General features: G+C 47.9%; 1 protein-coding gene across 1 annotated transcript; it reads left to right on the plus strand.

Annotated features, from left to right (window-relative positions):
- Positions 1–2,078: 2,078 nt before the first annotated feature.
- Positions 2,079–15,939, plus strand: LOC144148024 (DNA polymerase theta-like; the record flags this gene model as incomplete). Its single annotated transcript, XM_077679624.1, is given in 4 exon segments — positions 2,079–2,263; positions 7,476–7,587; positions 9,657–9,923; positions 12,758–15,939. Coding segments are annotated over 4 exon segments (755 nt in total), but the record flags the coding sequence as incomplete, so codon positions are not given.
- Between the last annotated feature and the right edge of the window lie 1,448 nt (positions 15,940–17,387).

Here is a 17,387-nt window from a genome sequence, read left to right on the forward strand (position 1 = left end):
GTAAAAAACCTCTCAAGGAGCTTTACAGGGTTGTTCGGTAGCTCCCAGCACTGCATTGTGACAGGCAGGCAGATATTACGTATAGGGAAGTTGAAATGTGGGCTTCAAAGCAGTAAACCTCATTTTTATTCCCTCGGTGAACGCTGCTTGTGTAACATTGCCTGTCACATGGGTGCCTTCTTTCCAATGGGAAAAGGTGGTGTGGCGTGGTGATGTGGTAGTCCTGCCTTATGCCACCGCTCAAGCTTGATGGGCAGGCATGGATAAAACATAAGCATGTAGGAGGGCCACCTCACAAAGGCTCCACAAATCCTGCAAATTGTTTTTTATGGCTTTCGAAAAGCGGTGCATCCAAGCACCTGATATGAAAGCCCTCACGAAGACTGGCGCATGGAAAAGGGTGAGGGTATTGAGTTGGCAACATGAAAGTGGCCAACATGAAAATGGCCAAACAGCAACATGAAAGTGGCTGTTTGGTCATTTTCGGCTGACGTAACAGGCAACGTTATACAGGTGGTGCTGCCTCGGCACTAACTCTCTATGGGAGAGGCCTCCGCCCTGCAGTGGATATCAGTAGGCTGCTGAAGGTGATGGTGATGATGATGATTATTTCATTCATTCATTCATTCATACTGCATCAGGGCTATGGCCGAGCAGGGAAGTGAGGCCAGTACAGAAAAACACACGGGGTACTAATAGGTTGTGGGGTAAAGTACTACAGCACTGGATTACACATTGAACAAAGCTAAACAAGTGGTGGCGAAGATGAGAACCCAGACGAGACGACAAAGAGAGAGGAATAGAAAACAAGAGGAAAGAAACAGTCAGAGGGTGTTTATGGCCGACGAGAATTCATTTAAAGGGACCCTGCAACACTCTTTGAGCAGTGCAAGCAAACCTGCGCGACATTTAGATTACACCCCCCGGAATACCTGGGCCAAATATTACACGTGTACGTGAAGCGGTAACCGCGCAAATCGCAGTGAAAGACGCGGAAAAACCAACCGCGCTCCTTTCTATTTTCCTCATTATGCAGCTCTGGCATGGCCTAAGGGACGTCACTCGGGCCGTGCTGTTGACGTCACAGTTTCAAGGATCAAAATGGCAAAAAAGATCTTTTCCCTTCGTGTTTCCGGTGCAATCCGCTGCCGTCGGTGGCGCTGTGCACTAAACTCATCTAGGCCGCAACCTCTGGCAACCTGCTTGGTGTTTGTGGTTCGAAAAATAGCGCACAGCGAGTCTGCGCGAGCGCTTGCGAGCGTATGAGTCGCCCTGTTTCGAGCAAACGGAGTTCCGTCGACGGCGCGCACTGTGGCTGTGAACGTTCCCGTGGGTGTGCCGCGAGTGCGCTTGCAATGAGCAGTGAAAAGGATGGGCGCAAACGGTGTTCCGTCGTTCCGTCGCACCACCGCATTTCGTCGTTGGCCTGGTGGTGTGGCTCCGGGGGACCGCCGCCGGCTCTTTTCTTGACTTTGCGGCGAGGAGTGCCCGCATACGGGTCGAAACCCATGTCTGCGCTCGCCGCTTCGAGCCGCGCTCGCAGAGCTGGGTCCATTGCACTACGAAACGCACGGTAGCGAAAGCAGGTATCCGAAAACACAACAGTCGGATAACCCACATTAAGGCAACTATGCCTGAATTGCCGCACCGCTCCTTCCGCACCGGAAACGAGCGACTCCGCGTTGCCGAGATAAAGAGAAAACGTGCCGGCCCATGACATATCGAAGGCTCCCAAAGAGAACGTCACGAGGCTCCCCCCTCTCCGGGAGAGAGCGCGCAGCCTTGGCCGCGTAGTCCACGCTGAGTTGAGAGGGAACGATTATGCGCGATTTTTCATCGCGCGTATCTACGGTGATACTGAACGGATTTTAATCATTCTTGCGAGAGGAGATTCCTGAGACAATCAACTTTATCCTAACATGCATTCCAAATAGTCAGTTGTAAGTGTTGCAGGATCCCTTTAAGGGCAAAATGGTGATGACGAATGCTAATGACTGTAGCGGATTATCCAGCTCCTCCTTCTTTCTCCTCAGACGATTCCCCCAGGGGCCGTGCTGTGTGTGCCCCTCCCTGTGCAGGCTGGGTGCTCCTGTCGGTGGACTACTCCCAGGTGGAGCTGCGGCTGTTGGCCCACCTGTCGGAGGACGAGCGGCTGTGCGGGGCCTTCCGCGCCGGGGGCGACGTCTTCCGGCGCATGGCGGCCCTCTGGAGCCACTGCGCGGAGGACGCCGTCGACAACACGCTCCGGCAGCGCACCAAGCAGGCATGGCCTTCAGTGTGGGGCTGCGCTTGCCTACGCTGTGTTTATGACATTGCGCGCGCACAAAATGAGGACACAACAACAAAGAAAGACATAAAGACCAGCGCAGACTAACAGCTGATTTTCTATTTGTAACACACCACATTTATACTCTCTGTGACAACCCTTCATCGTGTACAATCACATTGATTGTAGGGTTTAACGCACCGACGCAACGCAGGCGATGAGGCGCGCCGTAGTGGAGGGCTCCGGATTAATTTTGACCACCTGGGGATCTTTAACGTGCGCCGAAATCTCGTACACACGGGCGTTTTTGCTTTTCGCCTCCATCAGAAAAGCGGCCGCCACTGCCGGGAATTGAACCCGCGGAATCAGAAATCGGAAAGTTCAGAATCAGAAATCTTTATTTCATGAAGAAAATCAGATACAAAAAATAGGTGAGAAGTCATCTGGATCCATAGCCGACATGGCTAGTAATGGACCCATAACATAATATACACAAAAAACACAATCCAACACAATATTACAAAGATAAAATACAATGTGTACGAGAAAAATATCTTGTGCAAATTTAACACGGTGAAGCATAAAGCTCAGACATGAAGTATTTTTTTAACGAATGAGTACTATGTCTGTTTTGTTTTAATGCGACTGGTATATTATTTAATAGTTTGGCTCCCAAGAAGGAAATGGTACGGCGACCATATACATTGTGTATTTCTGGTAAATTTAAGTTGCATTGGTGGGTGTGTCTGGTATCTAATTTGGGTTGTATGAAATTGAATGACCAGTTAGGTGTGTTTAGTATTTTTTGGGCCAGTAATGTTGTCTTGAAGTCTCTTGCTACAATAAATGGCATGATTTTTAAGTTTAGAAAAAATCGGGGTTGATGGTGCAGTGGTAGGGGCGTACGTCAATATTCTAATCGCTCTCTTTTGGAGTTTCGCAATAATGTCACTATATGACGCATATGTGAATCCCCAAGACTCTATACAGTACGTAAGGTGAGATTGGAAAATACTATAGTACAATAATCGTAGTGTTTTACTGTCGAAGTGTTTCCGTGCTTGAATTAATGTGTAGCAACCAAACGACAACTTTTTGCTAAGTGCTTCTGGGGTGCCCAGTTTAGCGACTTGTCAATTATTACTCCTAAATATTTATGTTTCTCAACCTTACTAAGTGCGGCATTTCCCAAGAATAATTTGCAATCTACCGTTACATTTTTTCGATTAGAGCAGAAGACTATAAAATTTGTTTTTGTAATGTTGAGAGCTAACTTATTACTGGTAAACCACTTCAATATATTACGTAATTCTTGGTTGGCCAAAGTTTCGGCTTCTTTTTAATTTCGATCAGAGATGAGTAAAGCTGTATCATCGGCGTAGATAGTGGTTTCGGCGTGTCTTAGCGAATTTGGGAAGTCATTAATAAATAGAGAAAATAATATGGGACCGAGTACCGACCCCTGGGGTACCCCAGCTTTGACAGCTTTTAAGTCAGATTTGCTGTCAGCTACAGTGGAATCTCGGTGATACGAATTCGGTTGATACGAATTTCGTTGTGATACGAATTTTTAAAATTCCCCGGCGAAAATGCATTGTATGCAATGTAAAAAAATTCGGTTGATCCGTACGCATTTATCACGTGGTGCGGGTGATACGAACACGGGAGCCGCGAGCAGACGACTGCGGCGTGGACGGGAGCCGGGAGTGTTGGTGTGGCCGTGCGGCCTTGGTTGCGCGCGGGCACAAAAGCATGGAGCGTGAACCGCATGGAGCGTTTTCTGCTCGCGAAAACGCGCCGCGCTCGCCACAGGCGCGCTGACTCTGCCGCGTAACCACCTGCACGCGCCGCGGCCGGCGGCGGCAACATGGCGGCGGCTTCGGCTGCGAAGTGGTGTCGGGAGCTCGAGCGAATTAATATCGCTCAAGGCACGCACGAAGTTGCTTGAGCGGTAAAGGAGCTTATAATGTAGGTGAAAACGGTACTATAAAACATCATCCGCGCCGGTAGTGAAAGCGCCCATTCAATATCTGCTGGGGTGTTCGGCCTAAACATCTCCGGCGGGGCCACTTGCTGTCCGGAGCGTTTTCAAACTGCCGCCATGGAGAGCGCACCTCGCCATTGGCGCAAGTCGGCAGGCTCCTCCCACTGCCGCGCGCGTCGGGCGTCATTTTCCGAGCGAGGTAGCATCTGTCGCGGGGGCGAAATCGTCATTGCGGGCGTGAAAATAAATGCGCGCGCAACGCCGACGCGCACGAATCGCATGCGGTTCGCGTGCGCACGTCGAAGGTGAGCACGCGTTCTTTTGACTCCCGCGTTGACGATTCGGGCCGGCACCCCGGCGCCAGCCTCTGCTGGGGTGGTACTTCTGCCCACGGCCGGGCTAGAGCGGCCGCGTGCGCACGTTGGTATCGACACAGCGCGCGTCGCCGCCCTACCCCGGCCGTGCTCAGCCTTGGTTGCCGCCAACGTTGCCGCGAACGGCAGTGGGAGGAGCCTCATGAGTCATGACTTGCGCCAATGGGGAGACGTGTGCCTCATGGCGGCAATTTCGAAGCGCTCGCAGCAGCTTGCTGGGCCACCTCCGCGGCGCATATTTGGCGCGGATGATATTTTATAGCGCAGTTTTCTCCCACTTCATGGGCTCTTCTCCGCATGAGCAATTGAGTTTACACCTTGAGCTGTGTTTTAACAAAAGGTTACAAGCGGTCGCTGAACTACTTGCACCTCTTCAGGGCAACAGCCGACGCCATGTTGCCGCCGCCTGTCACATGCGCGGCACCATTCCATTTTTTCTCGTTTTCTGATGATACGAATTTTCGGGTGATACGAATATTTTTGCCGCCCCTTGAGATTCGTATGACCGAGATTCCACTTATTTGCACAAACTGTTTCCGGTTCGTCATGTAGCTGCGAAAAAAGTCTAATGCTGGCCCTCGAAACCCATAACGGTCGAGTTTTTGCAACAGAAGGTTGTGGTCAATGGAATCGAAAGCCTTTCGAATATCAAGAATCGCAGCCTGTGCCTTTTTTGTTAAAGGGGCCATGAAGACAAAATACAAATTTGGTTCGTTGAAAAGGCTAATTTGTCCCCATAAAAATGATACCAGTTTTATCCCAAATTTCAAACAAGTAATGCAGAAATGGTGCGGAAAACTCCTGAATCAGTGGTCGCTCATCAGCCACTTACCGCCGATTTTTCTACAGTGTCACAGAATCTCGTTCGTGTGATTGGTGGCTGCCAGCCTAAGCCACAGCCAAGAAACATTGCGCGGCAATTGCAGTGGGACCTCTAGATCCGGTTGATCATAAAACTTCATTGCTAATGTGCTGTAAAGGCAGTGATAACAATGTTTGTAGTGCTTGCTTCTACAGTTAAGCCTGGATGTAACAAAGCTGACAAAAATTCCCAATTTTTTGTTACATGCGGGTTTCCGTGACATGCAGGTTTTGTGTCGAGGCTCGCATGAATGAAGCAGAAAGGAAACCAAAATGCTAGACTCAAGTGAAGGTGAACTCACCGTTCAAAGATTTATTTCACAGCAAAAACTGCGCGATTTGCGCCAGCTGCTTTCCTGTGAGCTTAGTCACTACACAGCACTCCAAAGAAGCGAAGACACTTACCCCCGAGTTCACAAAAGTAACTTAAGTATCACTTTTTCCTTTTGACACTTTTCCAAACTTGTGCTGAAGGGACGCCTTTTCGTGAACTTGACGCTCTGTTCCGCACTCGATATTGCGCTAGCTGGGATACGGTACCGGGCGGTGACGCTCTTTCTCACCGGTGGAGACGGCATTTAAAATTGCGAGCTTGTCTGGAACTTTTCGCTTTCTGGCAGCAGAACTCACCACCCATGAACCGACACCACAGATAGCAGTGGAGACACGCGCCTACGCGCCAATAGGCAGGCCTAGCACCTAACTGATGATGTACTCACACGTGGAAACACGGCGGTTTGCGGTGCAGGCGAAATTAGATGAGTGCACTTCTCTAGCTGATTTTTCAGAAAAAGTGCAAAAAACAATTACTCATCGGCGTAGTGAATTTGTTGCATCTAGGTTAACCGTCGCAACGCCTTCGTTAGATAGAGGAGGTCGCGAACACATGTGCTTCAATGGTACTGGCAATGGGGGATTTAAAAACTTCGTTAAATCCAGGAATTCGTTAGTTAGAGGTTTGTTACCTCCAGTATTACGTCACTCCTGCAGATGTTGCATTACTGCAGCGTGAAGTTTGAAAGTTTTTTTGATATCTCTTGCGTATTTCTGAGTAAAAAACATTATTTCATGGCTAGTAGGGAGCTGAGTGAGTTACTGAGGGATAGTTCTCTCAAACTTAACGAAGCTGTATTTTATCTTCATGTCCCCTTTAAAGCTTCCAAATTGCAATAAATCTTTTTTAAAACGGAATCATGTTGTTCGAAGTATTGGTTTATTTGAACATTTACTCAACATGTTTTATGGTTCCCATTGCAGCTTTTTCAGAGCAAACCATCTCCACTTTCAACAAAGTATCGCTTATAATGAAGCCCAACCCAAGGACATGTTTACAAGAAGGGTTTACTATAGCAACTTCAAATATCCAATTCTTTAGATGGCCTATATTTAGGGGAGCTGTGTGACCTAGGCAGAGGGTATGGAAGGCCACTTCAACTGTATGATCGAGGAAGCTATTTCGGTGTTTAACTACATGAAAAAAAAATTAGGCATGTTTCTCATTGTGAGGGTGAGAATAAAAAAGGAACCGAGAATGTAAAGGACCTGCTGTTGTTAAATTTTCAGCACATTTCTGAAATGTTGCCTTTCACTTGCGCTGTGCTGCCTGAGCTTGGAGTGTGTAAAAATTAAACTGCCCCGTGCCGTGTTATTTTCCTAGTGTTGGGAAGCAAGGGGATAGCCATGAGTTCTAGTTTGGCGTGCACTGCACACGTGGATGATGATGGGCAGGTTCGATGGCACGAACAAACCACGCGTTAGTACGACGCGCACACTAAACCTGAATTTACAGCGGTACCAAGTAGCCCCTACACTAGCCTTTCTTGGAATAACTGTGGACATGCATGACTTGCGTTGTATCACGTGATGCCCTTTCCTGCCTCCTCATCTGGTTCACCGTCAGCTGAGCGTCTTGTTCTCACAGAGGAAGACCACAGAGGAGATAAGGAAGACCTTATCTCCCCTCCCTGTCCCCCTCTCCTCTTTGATGCAGATCTGCTATGGCATCACCTACGGCCAGGGTTCCCAATCCCTCGCCAACGAACTGGGGGTGGAGCGCTCGGAAGCGGACGCCATGATCGCCCAGTTCTGGCAAGCCTTCCCAGGTACGTACACCAGCCAGGAAAAGCTGCCTGCCCTGATTAAAGGGGCCATGCAGACAAATCACAAGTTTGGTTCATTCGAAAGATTGCCTCGTTAGAATCATTCTGACACCACTTTTAACGCCCACTTCGCCCAAATAAGCTACATACTTAGAAAAAAGGGAATGGCAATGCGACCGACTAATTCATTCAGGGTTCGTGCGGGTCCTTGAAATCCTTGAAAACCCTTGAATTCAGAAGTACCGTAGCATTTTCAAGGGCCTTGAAAGTCCCTGAATTTTTACGGGTCCTTGAAAACCCTTCATTTTGGAGCGAAATTAAGAAGGCCACCACTCTGCGTACGAAGATATGTATTCCACCTCCGTAAATTTTCGCCACGTTTTTACAAGGAAACCTTTGCGTTTCAATACACTTAGCAAATAATTTTAAACGCCTGGCCGCGCTGAAATCAGTTTTGGATTCAAAGGGTCTAGCCGGACCCATATCTAATCCATCCCTTCGTGTTTATTTCGGGAGTTGCATTGTTCTCTCTCGCAGCTCGAACGTTCGGTGTGGTTTGTGCGGCGTGTAATGTGTGCTGTCGAAATTACTGCACGCAGTAACTGCGAGTTAGCATAGTGCCTGGTAAACCCAAGTTTCAATGCTCGTGGCTGAACAACGGCAGTTATAGGCACAGGCTTGCATTGGGCCCGGCGAGTCCACGTAGGGTTAAATGCAAGCCTTGCGCGAAAACGTTTGACATCGCTGCTGTGGGAGAGTCAGCGCTGAAAAGTCATGCGAGAAGCTCCAATCATGACGGGAACGTGAAGGCAGCAGTGAGTAGCACCATGAAGAACTTTTTGGTGCCCTCGCAAGGCGAGCAGTCCGTGGACTCAACGCCTTCACAGTGAAGCGGGCGAAATGGCACTGCGGTGCACCGACAGCAGGGCGCAAAGTGCCAAGCAAAACGATGGGGGGCAGCGCGTGTCGCTTTGCGCCCTGCTGTCGGTGCACCGCAGTGCCATTTCGCCCGCTTTCTCGCCCTTCAAAGCGACAGCCCCAACCCTGGAACAGATGCACTTGCATGGCGCTGCCCCATCTTTTCAGAGCGACAGCCCGTCGTTTTAGAGAATTGGGCCCGCTAATGTACTTGTACTGTGTAAAGTGAGAAACCTCTTATTATGTTTTCTTGTGCAATAAATAATACATCTTGATGCATTGAAACTTGTGTTTTGTGGAAGTAAGGCCCTCCTTGAAAATAGGCTGGCTGGGCCTTGAAAGTCCTTGAAAACCCTTGAATTTTTTTCTTTGATACCAGCATGAACCCTGTTCATTTCCTGCAACACAACTTATGATGCCATACGCCCAGCTGGGCGATTTGCTGAGGCCGGCAAATGCAAATTAGGCACGGCTGATAAGCTTGGTGGAGTAAACAACGAAAGTTATGAAAATACACGTAAACATAAAAGTACTGATGCACACTTCTGTTGGTACTCGGCCCACTATGCTTGTTTTGGCTGCACAGCAGACCACCCCTTGGGAGTTGTCTTACACGACACCGGCCGACTGGCGTAAGCGATGTTGTCTTACGTGACCCTGTTTGTCGATGTTTCACAAAACGACTACTTTGTACCGTAACAAAAGCAAGCGAGGTGCAAATACAGTCAAAAACAAAGCAACGGCGAACAACGGTCCACAGCTGAGGATGGTAGCGACATCTGGGGCGACTGACTGTAAGCAAGGCTGCACAACCGAATGTCGCACTGCAAGTTCATTTGAATGCCCGCTCTTGTGGCTTCATGGCAGACGGCACCAAAACTAATGATGTGGCGGGAGAATCAAAATTTTGGCCTAAATTGATTAATTTCTCAGTGAACACGGCATCGTTTGCTGCCGGATATGCGCTGGGGGCACTACAAAACACGAAATCTTTCGAATAAAACAAACTTGCATTTTGTCTGCCTTTAAGGGAAGAACCAGCGACCGTGCTTCATGTACAGAGTGTGGTACTGTTACCGCTCTCTTCTTTTGTCCACACTAGTGCCCACGCTGTCATGACTGCATCGCATCTTATTCTAACGTTTATCTCGCAGGCCTGCACCGCTACAGCAAGCGCGTGTTGGAGCAAGCACGTGCCTCGGGTGAGGTCCGCACGCTCCTGGGGCGGCGCCGGCCTCTGCCGGACTTGCGGAGCAAGCGAGACGCGGAGCGGGGCCGCGCGGAGCGCCAGGTGCTCAACACGACTGTGCAGGGATCGGCCGCCGACCTGCTCCGACGCTCCCTGCTGGCGCTGGACGACTCGCTCGGGCGGGAGTTCCCAGAGTCGCGGGGGCTGCTTCAACCAGACCGGCCGCATAAGGGTGCGTCAGGGGGGACTCAGATCTAGCGTTTTTGCGGCATCTCTAAGTCACAGCTTTTGCTTGCAAATTGGTGTGTCCGTGGATACAGGGTGTTACGTCGATAAATGAGCGTTTTTAAAGTATTTTCCTGAGTGAACTGCTCCTCCGTTTGCGTGCAAACTTTACATGAAGGTCGCATTGTGCAGTTTATTTAGTTTGCCGTGAGAAACAAGAGCGGCACTTAGCTTCATATTTAATAAACAAATGAAGACGATTATTGCAAACAGGAAACACGGGTTCAAGCGAGCCAAGCCTAAAGCAGGGTCGGCCTTTCCCTTTGCCATGCTAATGCAATCACTCCGAAAGGACAAAGTAACACCTCAGAACTGGTTTTAATGCATGGTTTTCCACGGTACAATAACGTCCCTGGTATAACACTGCTAGCCTTGAGGAAGGAAGAAGGGTACCTGCCGGCCGTACGTGTCTACCCACAAAGCCCGACCACACAGGGCAGGGAATCAGCAGCTGTTGGTCCAGCGGCATGAAGCGCTGCAAGTAGTGGATTCCAGAGATAACCAGAGCGGACTTCCAGACTGACTGAGCAACCTATAACAACTCAAGTCACCTGCGCATGCAGGAAGCGCAAAGGTAGAGGGTGCATGCAAATCCGGCTCCCTGTTTGAACGCCGACCTCACGCTTGTGGGAATGTGGTGGCTGCTTCAAGCCGAAGCTGCGAAGTGAACAGCATGCACAATACCTGGTGGATTCTGGTGCTCGGCAGTCTTTCACAGGTGACTCAGGCGCGCGCGGCCACGAGGGAGTTCTCTCTGGCAGGGCCACTACGTCACACCCCCACACGGCCCATGGACCGCCGTGCATTGGTCAACCTGTACCCCCTTACAGGGAGAGAGGGCGCAAGGAGTACAGTTGAACCCCTTTATAAGAGACATGTACTGAAGAACCGTTTCTGTCTGTTATATGAGAGTTCTCTTATAAGCAGGGTACCATGTTTTCTTTCTCTGGTCAACCCCTCGTTTAAAATTAATGTGGCCACCGTATGACTAAAATAAGCTCAAAAGAACACTGCAGCATGTTGCAGAAGGTTTATTCTAATTTATGTCTTGCCCCCAGAATTTATGAAATATAGTTCTGAATCTTTGTTTGCTTCATGACAGTATTTACACTGTTTTTTACAACAGCTTCTACAAGCTTTCTCTTCTTTCACTGTCCGCGAAAGATGAAGAGTCGTAAATGTTAAGTTCACAAGCCTGATGAACAGCCAGAGCACACAGCTTCTTCCGCTCTGTGCTCTGGCTATTCATCAAGCTTGCAGGACTTGACATTTGCAATGCTTCTTGATTGGGAGCTACGCGATTTGGAGAGCCCATCACGCACTCCCGGTGACTTCTGCAGACTCCCACATGCGTGGTCGTGCTTGTACGCTTGGTGGTGAGCTTCAACCACTTCTGCACGTTGCATTTTCATTGACAGGCTTCTTGTCGTCATTTCATAGCTGACTGAACCACTGCGTGTTTGCTGAAGTTATCATAAATAGCGACTGCAGGGGTCTGCCGTCCCCTTTGATTTCACGATGGACACAACTGCAGTTAGTGACTGTTGGCACCGCATCTAAAGTTAAAATGTCTGTTACAAGCGATCTTGTTGACCAAAATTCAAGGATAACTTGTCCTTTATAACCAACTGCCTTCTACATCTGATGTCTGTTATAAATAGGTCAATTTAATGGGAAAGATAGGGCGGCCAGCCATGTGGTGGGTGAATAGTGTCTCTTACACCCGACTGTCTCTTACAGCCATGCCTCTTATAACGAGGTTCAAGTGTAATCCTCATCCTAATGCAGACATCTGTAAATTCAGCTGTTAAGTACAGCCTTCTGATCTGGGTATTGACACGCCTGTGTGTTGCAAAGAGCACGCCTCACATGTCAGCTTGGCGCAGCACCAGCGGTGCGATTTGCTTTTCACTCTTCAGGCTTTGATGCAGCTTAACAAAACTTGTTGAGCTAGTTTGTTCATGCTTATTGGAAATAAGCATGAACCAACTGAACCAACCAATAAACAGTGTGAAGGTACTCTTTTCTAGAAGCGCCGGCTGTCATAGTTAAAAAGCTCATTTCCCGCTTCTGTTCTAAACGGGCAGAGGTAAGCTCATAGTCATACCGAACTTTGACCCAGTTAGTTTAATAAGAGAGCTAGGCAGCCAGTAAATAGGTGGTATTCGTTGAAAAGTTTAGCTGTCAATTTCTTCGCTTGGCAGCACTGAAAACGGCCACAGACATGGTCGATGCGCCATGGACATGGCGCAGCTTGGGTTTCTGCGCCCGCACGCCGAAATAAAAAAAAAACACTGGCGTGCGTCGCCTACTCTGCTTCAACCCGAATCTCAATGGTGGTGTCAACAGAGATGTTATTAATCGCGCTCACAGTGGACTCGAGGCAATACTTTGCGTTCGGCAAGGTAGAGTTTGTTAACGTGCAACACAATCATGTGCTTAGCACGGACAAGTAGTACCGCCATCCCGCGAAGACCGACGTAACGAATGTGGCGCACTCCCACGGTTGCCTGCATGCGCGCCTCGCCAGTGAATGCAAGCAGTAATGGAACAGATTTGTGCACACATTATAATCACCATTTTCATCATCACTATTGTCATTGTCTTACCTCGGTCGTTTAGTGCAGCAAGTCAAGCATCTCGGCTCGGCTTACATCGCCAGTCACATCTCTTGCTTTTCTGACAATTTAGTTCTTGCAGCAGCTTTGCGGTTTTCTCACGTGCTGTGCCACGGCCTGTGGAGAAACGTGCATACCTGTTCCTCCCTTTCTTTGTCCCTAGGCGGTGCCCACTTGGTGCTTCAGTTGCACGACGAGATTCTGTTGGAGGTGTGGGAGCGCGACCTGCCGCCAGTGGCTGCACTGGTGCGGCAGTGCATGGAAGGTGCAGTTCCCCTGAGGGTGCCCCTGGCTGTGAGACTGCACGCCGGTCCCGACTGGGCCCGCCTGCAAGAGCTCACTGATCTGCACTGACACTGCACTGACGCCCCCCTGACTCTGCCCCAGTGTACAGTCACCATCAACAGTCTGTGAGGTGCTTGTTGGGATTTCTGAGAAGAATCCGAGAAGACCCTTGAATCAAACGTGTACCACCAAGCTGAACTGACACTGCACTGACACTGCACTGACACTGCATTGGTGCCGCCCTGACGGTGCCCTGAATCTGCCCCAGTGCGCAACCGCCATCAACAGTCTGTGAGGTGTTTGGTGGGATTTCGGAGAAGACCCTTGGGGTAGACCTGTACCACCAAGCTGCACTGACACTGCACTGATGCCGCCCTGAATCTGCCCCAGGGTGGATTTGCTTCAGTTGGCAGTTGTGGACGTTGGGAACTTCTTTGTTTATTACTAATATAATAATTGTTACGGTTGCACTGGTCCAACATTGTCTTGTTTATTTGAATGGTTGAGCATAGTTTCTTCTGTTGGTGGTGATGATTTACATACGTTGACGGATCAAACCTGTTACTCTGGTAGGGACACAATACACAAAATGGGCTTGCCTCTGCATAACTTTGCTCAACTGTGCTGATAATGAAACTTTGTGTTGACCAACAAAGTTCTGTGGCCTTATGAGGTAGCCTGTAGCTACATAGTACAAACAAAAAGAAAAGACCTCTGCCCTTTCTAGTTTTTATAAAAAGTAACAAGCCAAAAGAACAAAATTAACAGAGGTAAAAAACTAGCTATGTAGTATTTTGAAGAACTATACCTTCATCGATGCTGCATCAGACCAAATCGCAGGCATTTATTATTCATTTGTGAATGTCTGAGCAAATGTTCCCAGATTTTGATGTTCCTTCTCAATTTTTGTGTAGCCCACTTTGTTGTGTGAATATGTTACGTGAAGTGAATGAACTTTCTACGAAACAAATGGTTTTTCAACGTTTTCGAGAGCACTTTTTTTGGTGGTTCACAATGAAATTACAAATGTGCGTTCAACGTTTGCAGCTACATTGATATTAGCAACGATGTTCTAAGGTATTTTTGTTGGCCTGCCTCCTTGGGGGCTGTTTTGTGTGCACATTCGTTTTAGCCTGTTTTTTATTGTGTACATGGCGTCGTTGTCGTCCCCGGTTAGAACAAGTTTTTACATCGAATTTCATATTGTTTAATGACTGCCTAAAACTATTCAGTATTTATGCGTAAGTGAGTTGGTTCCGTGTTTCATGCATATATGATACCTTTGCCTGTGAGATCTTTTTAAATACTTTATTTTTTTTTTGTCAGTACATTCATCCGAATTCATTCAAGCAACTTTTTCCTAGCCTTTATTCTAACCAACAACATTAAACCTCTAATTGATGTTTTTGTCATAAAAGTCTCGGTGTGTTCAGGCGTTTTGTGTTTCATCCCAAACTACCCGTTTATTTGTGGCCCAGGATTTAAATTTTTTAGTTCTTATTTTATCAGGGCTTATTGCCCGGTTTTCGCTATCGGTTTTTATTAGGGGTGTGCGAATATTCGAAACTTCGAATATTCGATTCGAATTTTGTGGTATTCGATTCGATTCGAACGACACTTTTATTGTTCGAAATATTCGAACCACCCAAAACTAAAAAAAAAAAAATTCAGAGCGTGTCTGCATCGGTGTTTATTTACAGTGGACTCTCGATGATACGATTCTGGGGTTGCGAATTTCAGCATGATACGAATTTCCGAAAAGTCCCGGCGAAATTGCATCGTTTGCAATGGGAAAAAGTTCGGCTGTTACGAACGGACCTGCGCGGCCCGGCGGAAGATACGAACGAGCCGGCGAGGCACCCGACTGCCGAACGAGCAAGTGACGGCTCTCGCTCCCCTGTTTGTCACTCTTTCTCCAGAAACGGCTGGGCTGTTGTTTTCTGCTTGCGAAAACGCTCTGCGTACGTCCAACGCGCTGACACCGCCGCGAAACCACCCCCACGCTGCGCGCGGCGCGGCCGGCGGCGTCAACATGGCGTCGGCTCCAGCCGCGAAGTGGCGCGGGCGCTCGAGCGACCGCTTCTAACCGCTCTTTAGAATGCGGCTCGAGGCACATACGAAGTTGCTTGTGCGGTAAAGGAGCTGATAATGCATGCGCAAATGGTACTATAAAACATCATGCGCGCCGCTAGTGAAAGCGGCCATAAAATATTTGCCGGGGTGCTAAGCCTAACCATCTCCGGCGGAGCCAAGCCGGCTGTCTCGATCTCGTCGCAAGTAGTCAGGCTCCTCCATTCTGCAGCGCGCGTCGTGCGTCATTTTCTGACCGAGGTAGGCGCTACCGCGGGCGCTAAATCGTCGATGTGGGCGTGAAAATACAGCGCTCGCAGAGCCGAGGCGAGCGAACCGCGTGCAAAAACGCACCATGCGGTTCACGCTTGGCTGTTGCGGCGTGTAGCGACTTTGGGCACAGCGAGTGAGGAGACGAGCGCGAAGCTTTACGTGCTCCAGAAAGGACTGCTTTGCGAAAAGGGGTTAAAAAGCAGAAAAAATCACAAATTTCTTCACGCGAAAGTAGAAATAAACGAAAACTTTTTTCAGCGCTAAATTTTTTGGTCTGTGTTGGTTCATACGAATTTCGGATGATACGAATATTTTTCGCGGTCCCGCGAGATTAGTATCATCGAGATTTTACTGTATCAGCGCGCGGCAATGTGCACGGGCTCGGGCATCTGGTAAAGTGGTGACGAGCAGGAGGTTGTCACTGCTCCCCGAACATAAGCAGTTAACCTTTCTCCAGGTTAACATTTAAGTGAGTGCAGACCTTAACCTGCTGAGTGAAATGGTATTGTGTAATTCCTAACTTTACTTTGTGTGATTTGTTGTGCAATATTGCAGTTTTTGTGTCTCTAGATGGTGAAAACATTAATTTTACAAAAAACAATAAGTATTCGTATTCGAAAAATATTCGATTCGATTCGAACGTTGTTTTTATTATTCGAATTCGCTTCGAAATTAAAAAATTGATATTCGCACACCCCTAGTTTTTATGTGTGTACAGTAAATGCTATTTTAATAAATGCCAAATACAATAAATGGCGATTTTTCTACAACCATCAGTTTCCTTCTTTTCCTGAGCCTCCGTATTGTGTGCTTGCTGAAATGGGACCAAAAAAGTGTTCACTAGTCACGGTCATTACCAGCACTAGAAAAGGAAGGGAGTATTTTTCTGCTGTTAAAGTGCTTTCGCAACATCGTCTGGGTGCACAGAAGTTCCTGAAAAGTTGAAGGTGCCATCAGGAATGACAAGGCTGGCTCTATTACTCTTTTATCGATTATAAGCAGCCTCCTCCATTCTGGGAACAGCTGGTACTGAGGCATACGAAAAGTTGAACACTTTCACCAAAAAAAGTCGCTTAAGTCTCTTCTCGGTCACGGTCACTATCCCTAGAAAACACAGGGAGATTGCACTATACAGGGTGATCAAAATTAAGTCGACAGGTCTTTTTGAAATTGGGCGCTTAGCTTTACATGAAGACCACCTCTATAGGGAGGTTATGCGCCCAGGAGTACACAGAATTAGGCGGTAACTATTGGTGTCGTTGTCTTAATAAACTAAAATTGAATAATTAACTTTTTAGTGGCTGCAGTGATCAGGCATGTTTGTCTTGAAAAGTTGGGCGCAATCGTGTTTCTACGCAGTTTCATTTGGCAGAATTCCTCTAGCACATCCGGGATATCGAACTGCGAAGTTTAATAGCCGTTCGCATGATTACCTAAGCATGCTAAACAGTGACGCCCGGGGCAAAGCACCTCTCTTTTGTTCTGTGTTTTGATAGCGGTTCCGCCTACTGCAGATTACGATAACGCCAGCCAAGACTGAAAGGGTGCCAGTTATCACTTTTATATATGCCTCAACCTTGTCAAACTGAACACCGTACTCAGCAGGCACGCCACAAAAGGGAGGAGATTTGTAATGGTCTTCACTGTCTAGCATGCGTAAATGTGAACGGAAATTAAACTTTGCAGTTTGATGTCTCGGAGTACGAATGCGCTAGAAGAATTCTGCCAAATGAAACTGCGTAGAAATAAGATTGCGTCCAACTTTTCAATACAAACATGCCTGCTTACTGCAGCCGCTAAAAAGTTAGTTATTCAATTTTAATTAATGAATCCACCAACATCGGTAGCTACCACCTCATTGTGTGTCCCCCTTGGCGCATAACCTCACTGTAGCGGTGGTCTTCACGCACATCTAAGCGCTTAATTTTTTTTAAAATATGTCAACTTAACTTTGATCACCCTGTATACATAGGTGGCACTTCTGGAGAAATTCTGAGGTGACGGGTATTTGTAGCAGAGGACTTTGCACGAAACAAATGGTTTTTCACCATTTTCGAGAGTACTTTTTTTGGTGGTCCACAATGAAATTACAAATGTGCGTTCAACGTTTGCAGCTACATTGATGTTAGCAACGATGTTCTAAGTTATTTTTGTTGGCCTGAGAA

This window comes from Haemaphysalis longicornis, unplaced genomic scaffold (genome assembly GCF_048455015.1).
Source record: "Haemaphysalis longicornis isolate Haplotype H1 unplaced genomic scaffold, Haemaphysalis longicornis Haplotype H1 scaffold_71, whole genome shotgun sequence".
Taxonomy (NCBI): domain Eukaryota; kingdom Metazoa; phylum Arthropoda; class Arachnida; order Ixodida; family Ixodidae; genus Haemaphysalis; species Haemaphysalis longicornis.